General features: G+C 38.3%; 1 protein-coding gene across 2 annotated transcripts in view; it reads right to left on the minus strand.

The window, feature by feature from the left end:
• Positions 1–1,260: 1,260 nt before the first annotated feature.
• Positions 1,261–19,475, minus strand: part of KCNQ3 (potassium voltage-gated channel subfamily Q member 3) — a 196,868-nt gene continuing 178,653 nt past the window's right edge. The window contains exons 10-16 of one of the 2 annotated variants that reach the window (XM_086742621.1): positions 17,718–17,774; positions 10,455–10,642; positions 9,259–9,361; positions 7,444–7,575; positions 5,232–5,330; positions 2,994–3,078; positions 1,261–2,040 (exon numbers count right to left, since the gene is read on the minus strand). In XM_086742621.1, the coding sequence (XP_086598747.1) occupies positions 1,303–2,040; positions 2,994–3,078; positions 5,232–5,330; positions 7,444–7,575; positions 9,259–9,361; positions 10,455–10,642; positions 17,718–17,774 (1,402 nt within the window). In that variant the 3' untranslated portion in view covers positions 1,261–1,302. The remainder of the gene's footprint in view (positions 2,041–2,993; positions 3,079–5,231; positions 5,331–7,443; positions 7,576–9,258; positions 9,362–10,454; positions 10,643–17,717; positions 17,775–19,475) is intronic. The other variant, XM_086742622.1, reaches the window with a different exon arrangement.

Genomic DNA, 19,475 nt, shown 5'->3' on the forward strand with positions numbered 1-19,475 from the left:
CTGTAGAGCTACTACCTTGCCACTGTATTCGTGAGGTCTTTGATTAATTTTTGCCCTGTTCCCAGTGGGCTGGATTGTTTTCCTGCTCTCCCTCAACATAATTTCCAATTCCCATGAAAAAAATACTTGGCTGAGGCCTTGGGAGCATACTTATCCCTTGGTACATTAATCTTAAATATGGCACACATTCATGGATTTGGAGCAATTTCCAAGAGAAACAGTAAACACAGAAATAGATCCTGGCAGCATCCCACACTGTGGAACTCCTAGGGAACAGAATAGCAATACTCTGCACATCTGAGGAGCTCAAAGCGCTTGGCAAATATTACTGAATTGAGCCTTACAATCTGTATGTTTGTACAGAAGTATAACTCCCAATTAACAGATTGGGAAACTGAGGTACAGTTACATTATGCAGCTTACTTAGTAGCACATAAGTCAATAAAAGAGTGGAGTGTATAAACCTGGAATTCCCTACACTGAACAACCTTATTTTTGGAACAGAAAAACAATTTGGCCCCGTAAATAACAAATGTGCTGAGCAAAATATTTTCTACAAAATAGCATTGTCTCGCTTCAAGCAATTTTATAAACACTAGTGGAGATTTTCTAAGTAGTTTGAGGGATTTCTATTTACATTTTACAACAAATAAATACCCATGACCAATCCAAGGAGGTGGCTTTGATAATTTTAAATTCTACTACTGATTTCATTTTGACATCTTATTTCACAGGTAGTTGTATAACAGATCACATGAGAAACATTTCGTTCACAAAACCATTTCAGTAAGGTCATTTACTTTGACTCAACTTTTTCCCTGCTTTGAATATTAGATGTTCTTGGCTAGGCTGGTTAGAGATTGATGTACTTATATTGGAAAATGGATTCAGACTTTATGTATCCACAAAGGGATATTGCTCCCTAAAATATTTTTACTTTGCTGCTCTGTTTGCAAAAGGTAGCAAGGACCACCATATCTCACCTGTTATCAATTCATCATTGTTGTACTGAAGAGTATCAGATAGATATGTATCATAGAAGAAATCAGCTGTACCATTTATATAGGGTAAAGTCATGCAAACCATGCTCAAAACTAAGCTCCTTAGTTTTGGCAGCATGAAAAAAACTGCATTAGTAAATCGTATGAAATGGTGCAGAATGACTACCACTAATACCACATGCATCTTATGCAGCCGTTGGTGTTTTGAACTAGTAAGCTTTGGGTGTAGAGTAAGTGAGCTATACAAAGTATGCTTACATTACATGGAGAAGTCAAGCAGTGACTGACCCCACACGCACTTTTAAACTGGCTTATTTGAAGGGGTCCATATTGAATCTGAAATCCCATCTCCTGTAGAAGACAAAGGCATGGAGCCACTTGGTGTAAAAGGGTCAGTGTCTGTGTCCGTTTCCCCCTCTGCTAGGTAGCGTTTCTCTCTCATCCATGCCGATCCCCCATTGGGGCCAAACGGGAAGTCGTCTCTGTCTTGGGAGATACTGAAGCCACTTGGGGAGCGCTCAAGTTCCTCATGGTTGACGGAGAGAAGGGATAGTGGAGTATCACTGTCTCTTGTTAAGCTCCTTCTCTGCCTTGGAGACACCTTATCTGAGTAAGGGCTTTGTAGGTCTCCTTGAGAGTGGTAGCTAACCTGGGAGTCCATTAATGCAAATATAGGCAAAACTGTTGGCCTTTCTGCATATGAAGTTGAGGAAGGTGTGGCTTGTAGTTTGCCAGAGTTTTGCCCACCTACTGATAAAGGTTGTGAACGAGCCATATGACCATGTGCTGAGAAACCATAAGGACTGACTTTGTTGACTGGAACCTGCTGGAAGTTGTACGGAGTTTCATGAGCACACTGCTCAGTGTATTTATATATTATTGTTTTTAATTCAGAATATTTGTTTTCTTCTCTCTTCTCCTTTGCAGGAGAAGCAGTTTCTTTCAATGGACTTATTTCAGCGACTTGTATTTGCAGCTGTTCCATATGATGCATATGCATATCAACAAGAAAATCCAGTTTCTTCCCCATGTCATTCACCTGAAAAATACCAATGTTATATTATCTCAAGTCAGTTGTTCAACGAAAGAGTCAATGCTCCTATAGGCGTACTGGCCCCAGCAATGGTGTGCTACCATCTTTATTGGTCATGAAGGTAATTATAGGGCAATCATGACTTTCCCTTGAAAGCTGGACTGCAGTGATGCCAGTTCATCCTTTAACTGCCTCAGATTAAGAATATTGGTCCCTACGAACTGTGCCAAAAAAATTCCTAGCATTGCTGAATATTTGACAGTCCAGCATCCAACAGCAGTTCTACAACATTATGACCAAAGTCTTGATACTGTACAGTAAACAGCTATTACCAAAATACAACAGATAGAATTACCTTTGCACACAGACCTATTCTCTAACTCTTAATAGTCTCACAACATCAGGATTAAATATTAGGACTAATTTCCTTTCTCTTTTGATAGCAATTTGTGCCCAAATATTTACATTCCATGAAAGGAACTGATGTGAACCACTTGGTTCCATCTTACTCAGTTATGTATTTAAAAATGAGAACATCTTGACTTGCTAAGCAATACGTTAGGAGGCACACAGAGGGCCCAAAAATACCTGTGCAGACAATCCTTTTGAGTGTCAGATCCTGCAAAAGAAGGTGGTGCTCAAAGCAGAACACCAGACATTATGAGTATGGAGTTCAAGGGAATGAAAAAGTCCTATCTAAACATCATGGTTAGAGTCTTGCTGTCATATATAATGATATTCATTCAACAGGTTTCAAAATGCACACTTCCCAGTTAATTAAATTCTTTCACAAAAATCTAACAATGTAATTTTGTGATCATTACTACAAGATCTGTCTGTCTTGATTGTCAACACTACAAATCTGCCTGGGTCAGTCAAAGACTCATACAGAATTTATGTCAGCTTTATCATTTCTGTGCAGATGCCTCATCCTCCTTCATGGTAACAAAATTACATACCTGTCGTTCAACTTTAACAAATTTGCCCATCATACTTTGGTCTTCAGTATCTGCTGTAGATGCTTTGGCTACATATGGATCATTTCTAGAAAGAATTAATAACTCTATTAATGTTCAATTTTTCTTTGCTTCACAGTAAGTAATTTATACCAGAAAACAGCATTACCATCTTGGTGGTATACTCATATAGCTCCTTGGAGCCTCATTTCGAACATCAAATTTAGTTATTTATCATACAAACAGGAGTGAAAGTCTACTCTATGTGATTCCAATGCATTTCTAAAAAATATATTCCTGATTTAAATATTAAGAAAAAAAGGCAAACAAAAAATTCAAAGTAAAAGTGAAATTAATCTCAGACTTGGTGCAATAATTTCAGGTTTGTGAAAAATGATGAGATAGTCTAGATAGCGGGTCTTCAGATGGCCATATCTTTTTGAAAATAATCAGTGTTTTTGAAGACAAGAGTAATAATAATAATAATGAAATATACTAAAGATAATAGTAATAATAATAAAGAAAATAATTAGTGTTTTGAAGCCTCTCCTATTAGGACAGGCTGAGAGAGTTGGGGCTGTTCAGCCTGGAGAAGAGGAGGCTCCACCTTATAACGGTCTTCCAGTACCTAAAGGGGGCCTACAGGAAAGATGGGGAGAAACTCTTCAGTAGGGCCTGTTGTGACAGGACAAAGGGTAATGGTTTTAAAATAGAGGGAGGTAGATTTATATTGGATATTAGGAAAAAAATTTTTACAATGCGAGTTGTAGAGCACTGGAACAGGTTGCCTGGAGAGGTGGTGGATGTCCCATCCCTGGAAACATTCAAGGCCACGTTGGACAGGGCTCTGAGCAACCTGATCTAGTGGAAGATGTTCCTGCTTCTTGCAGGGGGGCTGGACTAGGTGACCTTCAAAGGTCCCTTCCAACCCAAACCATTCTATGAATCTATGATTCTAAGACCGAATCTGAGTTTCAAGGCTGAGCATTTTTTTTTTTTTTCTCAGTTTCATTAAACCAAAGAACAAGTGGCAGAGACTGGAAATGCTGAAAAGAGACAGTCTGACCTGGAGATTTAAAGTAGATTCCAGAATAAAGTTTCTTCTATGTAATTTCCTACTGCCCGTGCATCAGATAGACTAACTTCAGGAGGTAAGAAGACGATCTCTACTTAACTAAAACTCATGGGATCTAGAATGGTCATTATCAAGTTAAATTCTTATCAAAAGGTTTCCAAACCAACCTCAAAAGAATCTGTCTTTCCATAACCTATGTCAAAGTCTAAAAAAACAATTTCTAAGCACTTGTTCTTTAACATAACTTAGAAAAAATACACCCTAAAACTTTTCTTTTAACAGGTCTTCTCTTTGTGACAAAATTCAAAATATAACTGTGAATATATCTTACTAAAGCAGAAAATTTAACTAAAACATGTTAGATTTTGCACATTAGGTTACTGATGAAACGGGCTCATTCAAATTTTGCAATCTGCTTTGTTTCCCAAATGATCATTGTATCTTCCATATATGTAGGTCTCTGTCTTCACATTTACGTGTTTTTAGATATTTCACTGGGTGGGATGAACCAGATAGAGCCAAGGTAATTTATTTTCCATAAGATTTTTTTTTGTTCTAAGCAACCATAACAGCTCTGGGGACAGATTGCTGATGGTCTTGTGTGGTTCTTCATGGGTATTTATTGACAGATTGATCATTGTAAATAACAGAAGAAATGTCATTTATTATTGAATTCTTGCTACCAGGAATGTAGGAATACAATAATATGCTGTAACTTTCACACCCAGAAACCTGGTATTGCAATTTATTTTCAGTAATTCTCACCAATCATTGGCTTAAAAGCAGCATCGTTAAAACTTTATGCTTGCCATTTGGTGGGGGCTATAACAAAAATATTTTCACTTCAGGAAGATAACTGATTTACCTTTAAACTATTGTTAATTTTTATTGAGTTTTTAAGTGGGTTTACTAGTTGAATGTTAGACATTCAGTACATCAGCAATCAAAAGTACGTATTTAATATAAAATAACATTTCCAGTGGAGAAGCAGAGTGAGACAACTAAGAAGCCTTTAAGTTTAGATTTCCATCATACATTGCTCTTAGGGAAGGTAGTGTCTTTCTGGCTCAACATTTACACATACGTATCCTGTAAAAACATGTCCTTTCAGTATCATTACTATAACAGTGTACTGGCTGGATGAATGAAGGGGATAAAAACTTCACCTGGGAGACTGTTGTGAAGGGTAAGAAAAAGCTCCTCCCTTTTGAGATTTCTTATGCTTGGGAGTAGATGGAGGTCCAGGTGTAAAAATCATATCTACTCTGAAAAAAACAAAAGTGCAACTGCATAAGTCCATCTCTAAACACCAACACAAGATAGAAAATGCTACGCATCTCTGCAGCAAACAGTAGAAAGGATTAAAAAAGGAAGCATGTTTTTATTTGGTAATTTATTGAGGGTCACAACCTGTTTATTCTGTTCTGGGTCCACAATCAATACATTGAACTATAATTATCTTGTAATTTCATTATAATTAAGTAATTATCTAGCCCACTGTTTTCAAACTTTGACATTTGAAACACACGACTTCATTTCCTTCAAAGGAATTAAATAGTGTGACTGTCAAAAAAACTCCAGTAACAGATGCTCCTATAAATATCACGAAAGACCCATCAGGTTTTGTGCTGGATAGTGAGAATCAGAATTTGGCAAAAGATGGCAATTTCTGATACTCTTAATAAACCAATGACCTTCTAGTAGTTATTGTGCCTACTTATTAGTAATTTTTTGTCTTTACTAATTATTCTTTTGATTTGAAAAACATAACTATAAATGAACTTTCATAAGGAAACCTACTTGACTTTTTATTTGGAACAAGACCAAAAGGATTGTTTGGGAGGCTCCAGTATACTTAATTATACACTTTGACTATATCAATATATTCTTTCATTTGGCTTATCCAACTGCTCAGGTGCAAAGAAACCTCTGTTCATTCAGCCCACACACCAAACTTAGTAGATATCAGTCAGCACAGAGCAATTATCTGCATTATCAGGCAATCCATGCAGCTACATTGCATGGCTTCATGGTGCCCCATGGAGTTTTCAAAATGGAATTTAAAAAAGCTCAAGGCAAACCTCACAAAGCTAGTCAGATATTTGCTAGGCACCCAAGCATTGCTGGGCTACCATTCAATGTCTCACCAAACTCCTATGACATTTCATTATTCATAGAAACAAGAAGTAGGACTCAGGTTCCTGGTTTTGTCCAATTCCTATCAGTGGAGATCTAGTCAACATGGTGAAGAAAATTCAGAGGAAAGTACGGGAGATTTAAATGAGTTCAAAAAGATACATCTCTTCCAAACTTAAGATTCTATAATTCTATGATTGAAATCTAAGCTCATGTGATGCAGAGCTCATTTTATAGAGAAACAATGGTGTTTTGTGGTATATAATCAAAGAAAACAGCTTTTCCAGAGCATTAATAGGGAGGCAGGAACCAGACGTTATATACTTGAAAATGAGATAGCCCAGCACATGGAAAGCACTTTGACATGAAAAATTACGAAGTTCAACAGAAGGACTAGAGCAGGCTTACAAAGCCAAGCTAAGTCTAGGTGAGGTCATAATGTGCAGCAAGAGTTGCACTTGCTCAGTCCAGAGGGAAATCAAGGGTATGTCTGCACGGCATTTTGCTGTTCAGAATGACTGGGGGGCTTAAGGAACGTGGACAGTGCTGTGCTGGCTGAAGTAATTCATACAGCTACACGCATATACACACATGTGCACTCAAAACCAGACAAGGTTACTAGCTCAGGCTCTGACTTGCACCCACGGCTCAGGATGCGAGTGGCACAAATTTTTGTAGATGTGCCTCAAAAGCACATTGCATTGAACCCCTTCTGTGAGGAAACAGCTGTGGAGGCAGATTGCACCTCAACAGTCACAAAGGCCTGAAATTCCAATTTTTGTTCATATAGGTCAGTTTGCACCTGAATGAACGGGATGTAAAACATTCTGTGCTGATGTATTTTTGCACTTGTATGAGATGTTTCATCAGGCACAGGTCAACAAAGAATCCAGCCTGAAGAAAAGCTCTGTGTAGAACACCGGTTTATTTTCTTTATAATCTGTAAAAAGGGGAGAAGGGAAGAAACTTGTTCCTAATCAAATAAGGCAATGGTCAAGAAAATTAACAGGATTTTTTACTCCAATTTCCTTGTTTTAAACATGAGCCAGTAGTCTCTTCTGCTGCAGTCAGCCCTGCTAGCTGCTCACTTGCCTTTATTCTTTGGGGAAAAGACTTTCTTATTAACGAGCCTTGCTATGGAAAGACTTGGCTTCTGGGTGGCCTTGTACTCAAACAGACCAAAAACGCTTTTATTTTGCCAGCACAGATATACGTTCTCCCCTTTTACCAGAGGATTCTTACCTTGCCTGAAGATATTTTATTCTGGAAAGCATATCAAGATGCCCTGCTGAGTATTGCTCTATCACATCCTTTACATCGTAAGGCCTCAAAGTCTCCTTGAATTTTTTTTTGTAGAGACGAAACTGTAGTATTCTGCATAATAAACAGAAAAAAAATTACTAACTTCTTATGTAAACTCCACAATGACAGTTTACAGTTTTATCAAATAATGGATAAGTACTCTGGATTTTTGTAAATATTGTCCTGAATTGGGGAATTGTTGTTGTCTGTTAAGATTCTGACCTGTTGGGGTTTTTAACCTTTTAAAAATCTGTATAAACTTTAATTTTGTGAAGATAATTCTATCATGACTTTTTAAGGATTTTCAACTCTTTAACTCTGCTGTTTAGAAATCTTTCAAGATTTCAAAATTATACCTACACCTATTATAGCCAAACTATAAATGATAACAGCAAAACTATACTTTAAAAAAGCATAAATAAAAACAGGAATCACACTGTTAGCAATTTCAATTTAAAATCTCCTTGATCATGACCCTGAAAACCCATTAAGTGGTTTTGTCTGAAATAATTACTTCCCATTAACATTCAGGGCCTTGGTAAACTATATAAGAAAAAAAAAAGCTTGCCTCATGATTCAGTTTAAAGGGAAACTGCATGAATCAATTAGATTTGCACAGGATGTGGGAAAAGAACTTTTGCAAAAGTAATAAAGCATGTCTCATGGAGGTGGGGCTGGAAAACAGGACAGATGTATAGTCTGTGTTTGAAAGTAAGCAGGTATCTGGGAAAGAAAGGGAAAACTGTGGAGGAAGTAGGGATGAAGAAACTTACAGCAGGAGGGAAGCAGCCATGGGTAACATGAGCAAAGCCTGTGGGACATAGCTTTCAGCAGGCTTGAGAAAATGTGGAATTTTTAATGATTGGTTCTCCATTTGAAAAAGAACCAGAAGAATATATATTATGGTTATATACACCTAAGTATATAGTTATAGATCTTCCTTGAAGCTTTTCCAAGAAGATAATTTTGGGGCAGTCCAGACTTGCAGTATTTCACTTGGAAGGTAGTAACTCCTGGCCTAAAACTTATCAAGTTTTATTCCACTTTCTGGAATAAAAAGCAATTGCAATGAAAACAGAGTATTTTCCTGTAGGGGTATTTTTCAAGGGAAGAGAGTAAAAAAAAAACTGAGTGGAGGAGTGACAGAGCATCAGTCGATGGATTCTATGTGCTTGATGTGCTAAACACATTATCCAGCCTTTCTAAGAGTTTTCTAACCCTAGGGAACATCTCTTGTGATACGAAAATAGAGGTCACACGTGTCACAAGCTGAAGACTGCTCAAATGGAGACCTCAGCATCTATTAAAATATGAGAGTTGAGACGTATATTGCACACTCATACAATTGCAATAAAAAAGAGTTGAGTCAGCTCAGAGTTGATTGTTAAGCGAAAATTCCAATTTTACATACATACTACAGTCACTAAATTAAGCAAGATACTATATTTATAGCATATTTTAATGAAGAACTGTATACAATATTATTTTATAAAAATATATTTATGGAGTATCTTGCAAAAATGGCATAGTCAATGTTACTGAAAAACATTTTCCTTTCTGCATATTTTCAAAGACGATTTTATACAGGGTCTGTCCTGTGCTTTTCAATATATCTAGAATTCCCTAATCTATTGAATTTTAAACCAGTAATAACAGCTACAATGGATCAACATGTAGCAACATGGTAATGTCCTTTCCCGAGGCATAAGTAATCTAAGTCAAAGCAAAGCATTGAGGAGCATCAGAGACATTTACCTGACAGCTCGGATGGCTGTCTTGAATGTGGGGATCATATCTTCCATAAGGAAGTCGCTACTGTCGCCTCTGTCTTCTGCCATGGGTTCCCCTGTTCCTGCATCTGCAAAGCATGTCAAAAAAAAGCTATGTGAACACTTGATCACAAAATATTTAGACGAAGATCTGTCTGACTAAAGCATTACATAAAGTAAGTGTAATTTAGTAAAGGAATGTCTCTTGCAGGTTCCTTTTTCTCTCGTCAGCTCTTGAAAGGGATTTCATAATTCTGCTCAGACAGCTGTAAAACACATTATTAGAGGGATTCCAGCATTTCTGAAACATTGCGTTTTCCCTCTTTCCAATGCATTTAGAAGTTCCCACTTTTAGAAGCTTTTACAACAAAAAGTCTTAACCAAAATTATTTTATATAACGTTAAAACAGGTGTAGAAGCTCCAGGCCAAGTTCTCCTCCCACTTGCACTGCTTGGAGCTCATGTACCTTTGTGGAAGAGAATAACCAAGTTTCTAGCGTGGACACCCAGACTGCATCCATGGTAGTATGCCCAGCATGCACTGATGCCAGCTGGCACAATGAAGGGGAAACTATTATTTAGAGACCATTTAGACACTATAGGCAAGAAGAGGAAAATGTGTGCCCAGGGAAGCTGAGAGGAAAAATGCCCTGTGATGTTGCAGGGGCACCCAATGGAAATCTGCTGAGGGGCAGCACTCTTAGGGAAAGGGGGAGGGACACAGCAGTTGACTCCATAAAATAAAGTTTTAAGAGACTGCAGTGAGGAGATACTTAAGATGCCTGGGCAGAGGCTAGTGCAGGGTTGGATTACAGTCTCGGAGGGAGCTATCTTAGCATAACATCCCTGCTGATAAACTGAGCCGTGATGGTATGCACTTTACTGGGGATATAGATTCACTGCCCAGCGTGCCCTCTTTTTCCAGGTCAAATAGGCTGATTCCACCACTGGCTTTATCCCATATCAATTGCTCTTTTTATGGAAGGTCATTATCTTATTTCAAGCACTGTGTTGCCTGGACTCCAGCACTCATTTCCCAGAGCTTCCCCAAATGTGCCATGGACCAGGGACCAGCCATACTTGGCCCAGAAAGTCACAAGCTTTCAACAGAAGATGCAGAGGAACAAAGTAAAATGGAGAGGATAAGGGATGGATAGAAAGAAATCAACACAGATGGACTACCTTCTGAGCTTTGCCAAAAAGCGTACGCTTTCATTCGGAATGCAGTGCGAAAACGCTCCTTATTATTCAAGACAACATTCTTAGGCTCTTTTGAAGGACTTTCTTCAATGGCATCTACATTCAGAGGGGTAAATAGCTTTCCTTTAGTATTGGTACCACGAACCCGATCCAAGAGACCCAGCTTTTGGCTACAAAATAAGCAAAAGTAATCATTTTCCTCCTTTGAACAATTTTAACTTGTTTTCATGATGCTTTAAGTATATAATGGGCTAAATAAATGTTTTGTACACAAGAACACTGCTGGGGCTACCATAATACATCAATATCTTTGTAAGCAACAGCTAAGCTCCACAGATAATTAACTGCTTTTTATAAGCCATTTTTGCATCAATGTTGAAAATGTTACCAGAGGGTCTTGCTATCCTCTCCATGTAATGCATCACAGTACTTCAGCTCCAGCAGCAGGTCTGAAGCTTTAGATTTGTTATTAACAAAAGAAACACCACTACTTAGGTAGTTATATTGTCTAATGATAAGGATGCTTGGCCTTTCCTGTTCAGTGATATTTTTATCTACTGTGTCTGTGGCAGGCTATTAAATGAATAACTCATGTGCATAGCCAGGGCTAAAAGAAAGTCAAACGTGCTGTGAACCAAATAAACTTCCAGCAAAACACTGGAAATGCATTGCCAAATAATTACTAGGTACATGGTAGTGCAGGCTACCCAGTTCTCTCCACCATTCACTTTCAGTCACCTCTCACTATACTAGAAATTAAGGTGACCTGTACGAATTGTAGTAAAGTGACATATTTTGTTCCTCTGATGACTCCTTGCACTGTCCTCTTACAGATTTACTGACCAAACACATTTTTCCTTCAGTGACAACATATAGCTAGACTTGCATCTACCTGCCATCTAACCAGCATCAATAACCCTTCTGACAGCCTCATGACTGTAACGGTCTTGAAGGCAATTACTAGTCTCACTAAAAAGAGCAACCAAAAGGAATTTGCTAGAATTTGCTAGCGAGTGTATCGGATTAAATATGCTCTCAACACTTCATAGGTGATAGACGATATAAAATTTGATTCGCTTGTCCACTTTGCTGCTTAAATATTTGTTGATTGCAAATTTGTTAAAAACTGGACTAGGTTCCTTCCAATTGAAATATTCTATTCTAAAATGTAGGGGTAATCCATGGGAAGAAAGCCAACCTTTTAACCCATTCCTGGACATTGCAGTATGGGACAGCTCTGGGGAGAGGTGAATTGTACACACGTGGTCAAGAAGCACTTTTGTGCAGGACACCAAGTCAGGGAAGTTGAGTCGGGGGACAGAAGAAGCCACTGCAGCTGTCAGGTTTCTGAGAGCTACAGAGCTGAAGGACAAAGAGCAGTGGTGACCAGAAGAAAGAGACTCCATAGGTATGCAAAGAGGTGTCTGTGCAGTACACTCAGTTGAAGCCACTAAACTTGCTGGCAGAAGAGGCAAGCGTGGAGTCCACAATGCAAGGACATAGTGGACAAAGATGGACACTTGTGTGCAGACCTTGCAATTGAAGGGTCTCACTCACAGAACTTCTTATTCTCTATACAGAACTACTTATTCTCTACATAATGAGTTATCTTGGTGAGCTGTATTGTATTTGTGTTCTAGCATCTCTGGTGTCATTGGTGCACCTCTATGAGCTCTGTCTGTGGCAGTATAACACCACAATGGAAGTTCTTAGGACATCCCTCTTAAAATGATAAAGGCAAGATGGATTTAAAGATACATATGATGACTTTGCATCTTTCAACAGAGTGCTGATTCCGTAGGAATATTGCAATTTGCAGCATACAAAGTTCTGACGCGTACCTGATCTGAAGCACTGAAGATTACAGCTGTTGCAGCTTTGCCATTTTTTTAAAAATATGATTTACTGGGGCCTTCATCTCTACTATCTATTTATAATCTATATATATTTGACCCAGAAGGTAATGAAATATGAGCCTTCCCATCACAAAAGTGGAAGCACTAAACCTTTGTGTAGGATGTTTTTTTCAGGTCTTCTTAATTTTGTTGTTGACAATAAGACAATACTTGTGAATGAAATTTCTGCAGCCTAATAAATTCAGACACTTGCCCTTTCATTGTGTATATGCAGTGCATATGTTCGTGCAAGCATGGAAGTAGCAACTAAGAAGGACTTGTGTGAGTATGGAGACACATAGCTAGTTCTGAAACAGCAGCACCGAAGCCAATAATGTGAGGAGATAAAAGTATGGATTTGAGTCAAGAATTGGTATTGGTATTACTCAGACTTTGTCCTAATATCATTTCCTGAGGAATTCATGCCATGGAGGGGAGATATACAGGAACAAAAATCAGAGATTACTTCATTTTTTGTAGAAAAATATGAGATGTTACTTGTTGACATCTCTGGCAAATGAGTCACCAGAGAACGCGTAGGGCAGTCTCATGTTCTGTCTTAAGCCCTTGTTTAAGAAATGGTTTCCATAGTGCTAGTTTTGGGGTTGGAATCTTAATCTGATTGATTTACCAAGGTGCTCTAAAGGCTGAGCTGATGGTGAATGCAGTGTCCCCACAAACGATTTGTATTCTACTAAGATAGGGAAAATCCCATGACATCATTTTTGCATCACTATGATTTCTCTTTTTTTTCAGAGGCCATGTTTGAGAGTAGTAGGGCTTTATAAGACAGATGTCATAACTCTGTGGCACTTCTGTGAAATTTGGATTCTTCAAGCACTCTGTTACCATATATAGGAAAAATATATACAGAAGAAGGTGACAGCTAACAAGTGTTGAAAAGGCATGAAAAATAAAGTTGAGGAAGTAAAAGTCAACCGAATTAGTTGTGTGTATTTTTTGGGAGAAAAAGAAATTTTCATGTCTCAATAGTAATAACACTAAAATTAGAAGAAGGAATTAATTTTGAAAAGGATAGTCAAGAAGGTTGCCCTTTAAAAACTCCTGCAATAACTGCCTTCTTTACCAAAATACAAGACAGCATAAAGCCCCCAACATACTAAGGATGTGGACAGTTGGAGAGGGTCCAGAGGAGGGCCACAAAGATGATAAGAGGGCTGGAGCATCTCTCCTATGAGGACAGGCTGAGAGAGTTCAGCCTGGAGAAGAGAAGGCTCCAGGGAGATCTTAGAGTGGCCTTCCAGTACCTCAAGGGGGCCTACAGGAAAGACAAGGAAAAATTCTTCAGTAGGGCCTGTTGTGACAGGACTAGGGGTAATGGTTTTAAAATAGAGGGAGATAGATTCAGATTAGATATTAAGAAAAATTTTTTTACAGTGAGGGTGGTAGAACACTGGAATAGGTTGCCCAGAGAGGTGGTTGATGCCCCATCCCTGGAAACATTCAAGGCCCGGTTGGATGAGGCTCTGAGCAACCTGATTTAGTCGGAGATGTCCCTGCTTCATGCAGGGGGGGTTGGACTAGATGGCCTTTAAAGGTCCCTTCCAACCCAAACCATTCTATGATTCTAAGTGCATTGCAAGGATCCATAGGGATCAGACCAGCAGGAAAAGAGTCAGTGGATGATGCAAAGTACCCAAAACATTAATCTTGTGGATTATTTTTTCAACATAGGACAGAAATATAGGCAATATATGCAAAAATCTCTGCAACAGAGCTATACAAGAATAGGAGTGATCAAGATTCAATATCCTCCTCATAAATCAAAACAGACCAAAATATTCCTCTGCATTCAGCACAAAAAGCTACTTATTTACAGTGCTATTTTTTGCTGCATATGTAGGTGCATTCATTTGTGGGTTGATTCCCCCCTCCCCAGTGAGATTTAAGGTAGATAATATGACTGAAAAGCGTTTCCAAATTATCTTTCTAGGGAGTTTCTCAACATTCCCCATTGATAAGTGTCAGTTTAGGAACAAACTGCTGCTCAAATATCTTAGATTTAGGAGCTAGAACTCATCTGATCTGTCTTGAGATGTTTAAAAAGTTAAATTTCCTGTCTGAGATTAATCTTTAGATGCCTTTCTATAATCAATGGGAAATTAGCAACACATAGTTGTTCAGTTCAGCTCTATTTCACTTTGGGATGACTTTACAGCTGGGCAAACTTGTCTCTTGTTATTGCCTACAGAAAGATCTAGATGAGAAGTCATCTAAAAAGCAGGTCTCTAGTCTAAGTTAAAGTAACCTGAGCTGAAGTCTTCCTTATTAATTGAATCTTGATTATGAACCCTTAAAGTAACACTCAGATTCATAAAAGCATGTTTATGCAATAAATATAGACAACTGTGTTCATATCCAGGCAGCCAGAGCAGTAGAATCATCAGAAAATAATTCATCACCTTCACATGAAAAAACACAACAATATGTTGTATACAGAAAAAAAAACCAAAAAACAAAACCCAAGCTTCTTTCCAGATAATGACTAGCTGTCATCAGAAAAAGAAACGGACTTTATTTTCATTTCCAAGGGATGAAATCTGGTCTGCTGGGGTTTTTGTTTTCTTTGTGCTTTTTAAAAAGACTTAGGAAGCATTTGTTCTCATGACACAATCTCCTTCATTAAAACAGCATGCGCATGGCTCAGTCTCGGAGTATGAAGCATGCGCAGATCACATCACTGTTCATGAGAGTGGCTAGGACAGTGGTTCCCACACACAGGTTCATGTACTGCTATTTGTCTTTAAGACTCCTCCTACTGATATTAGCTACTCTTCCTTGCCTTGGGACAGTGGTCCCACTTGATTTGGCTGCCTTACATTCAATAAAATGCGATTCTCGACTTCCAGTGCAGTTCCAGAAATTGGGGGATTCAAATGCATCCCAAACATGCCGATAAAATTTCAGAGTCGTTTCTCTGACTAGCTTGCATATGTTGCCATTGCTTGTCTTGCATGCTATTGCATCCTCTCCCTTGTGGTGGAATAAGAATTTTCACAAAAACTTTGTCTTTGGAGTCCCAGGATGAGAACTCCCTAACTCTGTGGTAGATATAGACCATTATAAAGGGAGGAAGGCAGAAGCAGTCCAGACAGTTTGGCTTGAAAGCTTCCTCCCTAAAGAAAAATTCACCTCTCAGATTCTTGCTCCCTAAGAGCAGTGTGAATTATTTTGGAATATCTAAGTGGTGAATTTGGTGTCTGGTTATACCAGAGATGGCTGGTTTCTGGCAGATGGCTGGCAGATGTTTTACTCTCAGAATAGAGTGGGAACCACTGAACTAGAAATACTTTTCCAGAAACAGTCATGCAAGGAGGTAATGCAGTTACATCCCATCATGCAAGCCAGATACTCTCCTCTCTGTGCTTTGCCTATTATTGGAGTTTCATAAACAAATGGTACATGTATGAGAAGAAAAATAATGGATTAATGCTAACAGTGAATCAAACACAGCCCTGTTCCATGTATTTACCACTTTCACTTAACAAGGAGTAATAATAACCAGGAAATTTTTCCATATTTTTGCAGTTCAGCTAATCATTAGACTTAGTTGGTCTCAAGTAACTGGAAGCAAAAGTCAGTCACATTTGGTCCAATATTTTACTACCTTATCAGCTGTACTTACATGGGTGAACTTAGCTTTGGGAAATCAAACATTGTGAATGAGATTTCCAGAAGTATTCTCCTTTGAACTATTCCCAATAGAAATTAGCACAAAACTGATGTTATGAGGATAGCCATGAATCCTGCACTGAATACTTTCAGTTGATCTCAGAGAGTTCATGTGTTTTCTTAATATAAAGCAAAGAGCATTCTGCACTTCCAAGGTACTTCTGAACTTTGGCCAGTCAGCTTTCCCTTTTAAGGAAATCAAGTAACATTCTTTTTATACAGAGAATAACTCACAGAAATGTGTTCAATCTCAAAATAATTCACTGTAACTTCTAGACAGCTAATGTCTTCTTTTACAAAGCCACTTTGCATCCTGAATCTTGAGGTCTAAATTTACAAGTTTCTGATGTCTGAAGAGGAAACACACCCCCGTAGTCAACGAATTTCCACACTCTTTGGTGGTGTATATCCCCATTGGTATTTAATTGTAGGCAAGACTCTAAATCCGAACTCACCTACCATCTAGATTTTTTGCCCAGAAACATGAAGACCAGTCCTAACTTAGGCTCAACTTTCATGACCTTAAGTAAGAAAAAGAGCCCTTATGCACACTAAAGGCCTTTGCTCAGCCTCTCTTCTCATCTACATTTTCTAAAGTGATGGGAAATGGGTAAAAATAAGCAATGTCATGCAAATCCATGGGGAGAATAATCCAAGTTCAATTCTTTGTGAAAACACAATGGATATTTATCACCAGTGGATGAAGCCAGCAACGTATGTAGAAACCATATGGACTCTTTACATTGCAGTGGACATATCTCCGTGTATCAACCACTAGAAAGCAAACCAAACTGAAAGCAAATAAATGTCTCTTGACTATTTTGCATAGGCCAATCATCCAATGTAAAAATGGAGTGCTTCACTAGCAGCTCTCCGAATGTTGAAAGGAGCTTAGACTAGGAAAGCTGAGTTGTGTGTTGATGATTTCATGTATGTGGAATGAGGTGGGAAGAAGAACAATGAGCTAAAGTCGAATGATAGCAAGATGCTTGTGTGGGAGAGAATAAAATTCTTGACAATTTACTTTATATATATATTAGTATTTCCGATGATGTGTCTTTCAGATTCTTGAAAGGCTACAGATTATTTCTACATTTCTCTGCAGGAAGATAAAGTTCTTGCCCCACACCTTAGGTCACAGTTCAGCAAGACATTTAAGCATGTCACTGATTTTTTCAGATGATCAAAAACATCCACTTGTTTTCCATTTGCTGAACCAGAACCTGCAAACACACATGCAGATATGATGTTCCACTGAACTCAAATGCAAAGTTATTTGCATGAATTTGTGTTGGCAAGGTTAGGACTCCATAAGGAATGGTATTTAGCTCTTACAGTATATTTTGCTTACAATAAATTTCTAAATGATTTGCAGAGTAGGTTAGTATCATTCTCATTCTATGAAAACAGAGAAAAGCACTTGTTTCTAAGCAGATAATTGGCAGAGCCACGATTAGATCCCATGTTTTCCGAACAGCAGAACAATGAACTGTCTGCAAGGTCATGCAACTTTCTTTTTATGCTTAAATAACTTTTCAGTCTCATCTCCCCTTTTTGTGGTGGCTAGATGAACTACTGTAGTAAAAACAGAAATTGCAGGCAGAGAATGGCATGCAAGAAAATGAGTAAGACTCAATTGTTACTTGAATGTATATACCTAAGTTTTCTTGTGAGGCTTGATCCAAAGAATGACTCCCTACTAAACATGACATTACTGTAAAGTGAAGAAAAGTTATTAAGATGAGACGTTAATGATTACCCATGAAAAGCTCTACCAAAAAAGAATGGGAATAGCCTTCCATTTGTAGGTAATGTAGTGTGCAGACCAGAGTGGCTTTTTTTCCCTTCCTGTTTTGGGCAGATGCATTAAGAAGAAATGCTGACAATGAAATTTTGCACCTTGCAAAGTATAATTTTATTTTCAATATGCTGTTATTAATGGCAATACAAAAATGCACAACATTATATGCATTCTTTCATACTCACACACTAGGAAGCACTAATACCAATTTTGTCACTTAAAAAAATCAAACCAACTTTCCAAAGGCAGGGAAATATTATTTATCTTGTAAAGATAAGGAAATGGGGATAAACTACTTTTCTGCAATCACATAATAATAGATCTAGGAATGAACATGCTCTCCTGATGTCTTGTTCTACAGGTGGGCAATGCAAGACCCTAGGAGAAAGTTCAAAATCCTTTGCTAAAGTGCTTGTACATACAAGTGTCAAAGTTTCTACACTAGTTGGAATCAGTGGAAGAGCTGCTAACAACAGAGCTGAAAGATCAGGCCCACAATTCCTTTCTCAAATATAGACATTAAAAGTTGGTTCAAAATAACAATATATCCATCAAGGAAAGGCCCACTTTAAACATAAGTCAGGGACCCAAACTTTTGCTAACTGATTTGCTGCACTTCAGCAGAAATGAGTATTAACATGTATTTCTCATAAATCTTCCTTCTTGGGAGCTAAACAGAGGAAAGGCTTTGCAATACATGTAGAAGAACAATTGCTGACTGAGATTTCATGGGCAGGTAGATTTAGGCATCGATTAAGGAAGGAAAAGCTAGTGGCACCTCTGGCATGAATGTGTTCATCATATCTCACATCTTCAGTTTCAGTTTAAAGGGAGCTTCAATAAAGCCTAGGGCTGCTGCCAAACTTTAATCAGCTTTCTACTATCACAAGTCCTTCCTTGCAGCCTTGCACTGGGATCTGACTTCTGAAACGGACTCTTCCACTCTGCTGTCTCCCTTGTGTATTTTTCCAAATGGTCTAAGAACAAGGAGCTGCATCTAGTTGTGACTTTGTCATGGTGCCAGCTCCTGCGTCCAAGGAGAGATCCTAGAAGGATCTGCCACAGAGTTTGACTCTACTACTATGGAGTTCCTAAAGAGCTTTCGCACCACAGAATAGAAACCTTGCCACTTAAAGTGCTATCCATCCTTAAATTTTCATACAGCCAGGCCTCATTTTTAGTTTATTAACTAGTTAAATTTTCTGACTCTTCTGGGAAAGCTTTGGACCAATTATTCTCTCTCCTTTACCAACCACTGTTCAGACAATGCAGTTTATTACTCCAGTGTTCCCATTAGGTACTTAACTGATGCAAGAACCTGGAGACTGAAAGCACTTATGGGCTGTTCTCTCCACTAGGTCCTCATTCCCTTATTGCTCATTTATTTCAATACAGTCTTAAATGCAAACTGCAGTGGAGGACGAGTAATGCTTTCTATACTAAATCATTGTAGGAGGAAGAGGAATATATTTTTTTAATTATCTGGTCTGTTAATAAGAGTTTTATGAGAGATGGGACTGTCAAAACAACCAGATTTTATGGCTCAGTCCCATGTCTACGGAAGTCAGTGGATGCTCCCACAAGTACCATCATTTTTCTGTTTATTTGGATGGT

This window comes from Chlamydotis macqueenii, chromosome 2, assembly GCF_036417535.1.
Source record: "Chlamydotis macqueenii isolate bChlMac1 chromosome 2, bChlMac1.mat, whole genome shotgun sequence".
Classification (NCBI taxonomy): domain Eukaryota; kingdom Metazoa; phylum Chordata; class Aves; order Otidiformes; family Otididae; genus Chlamydotis; species Chlamydotis macqueenii.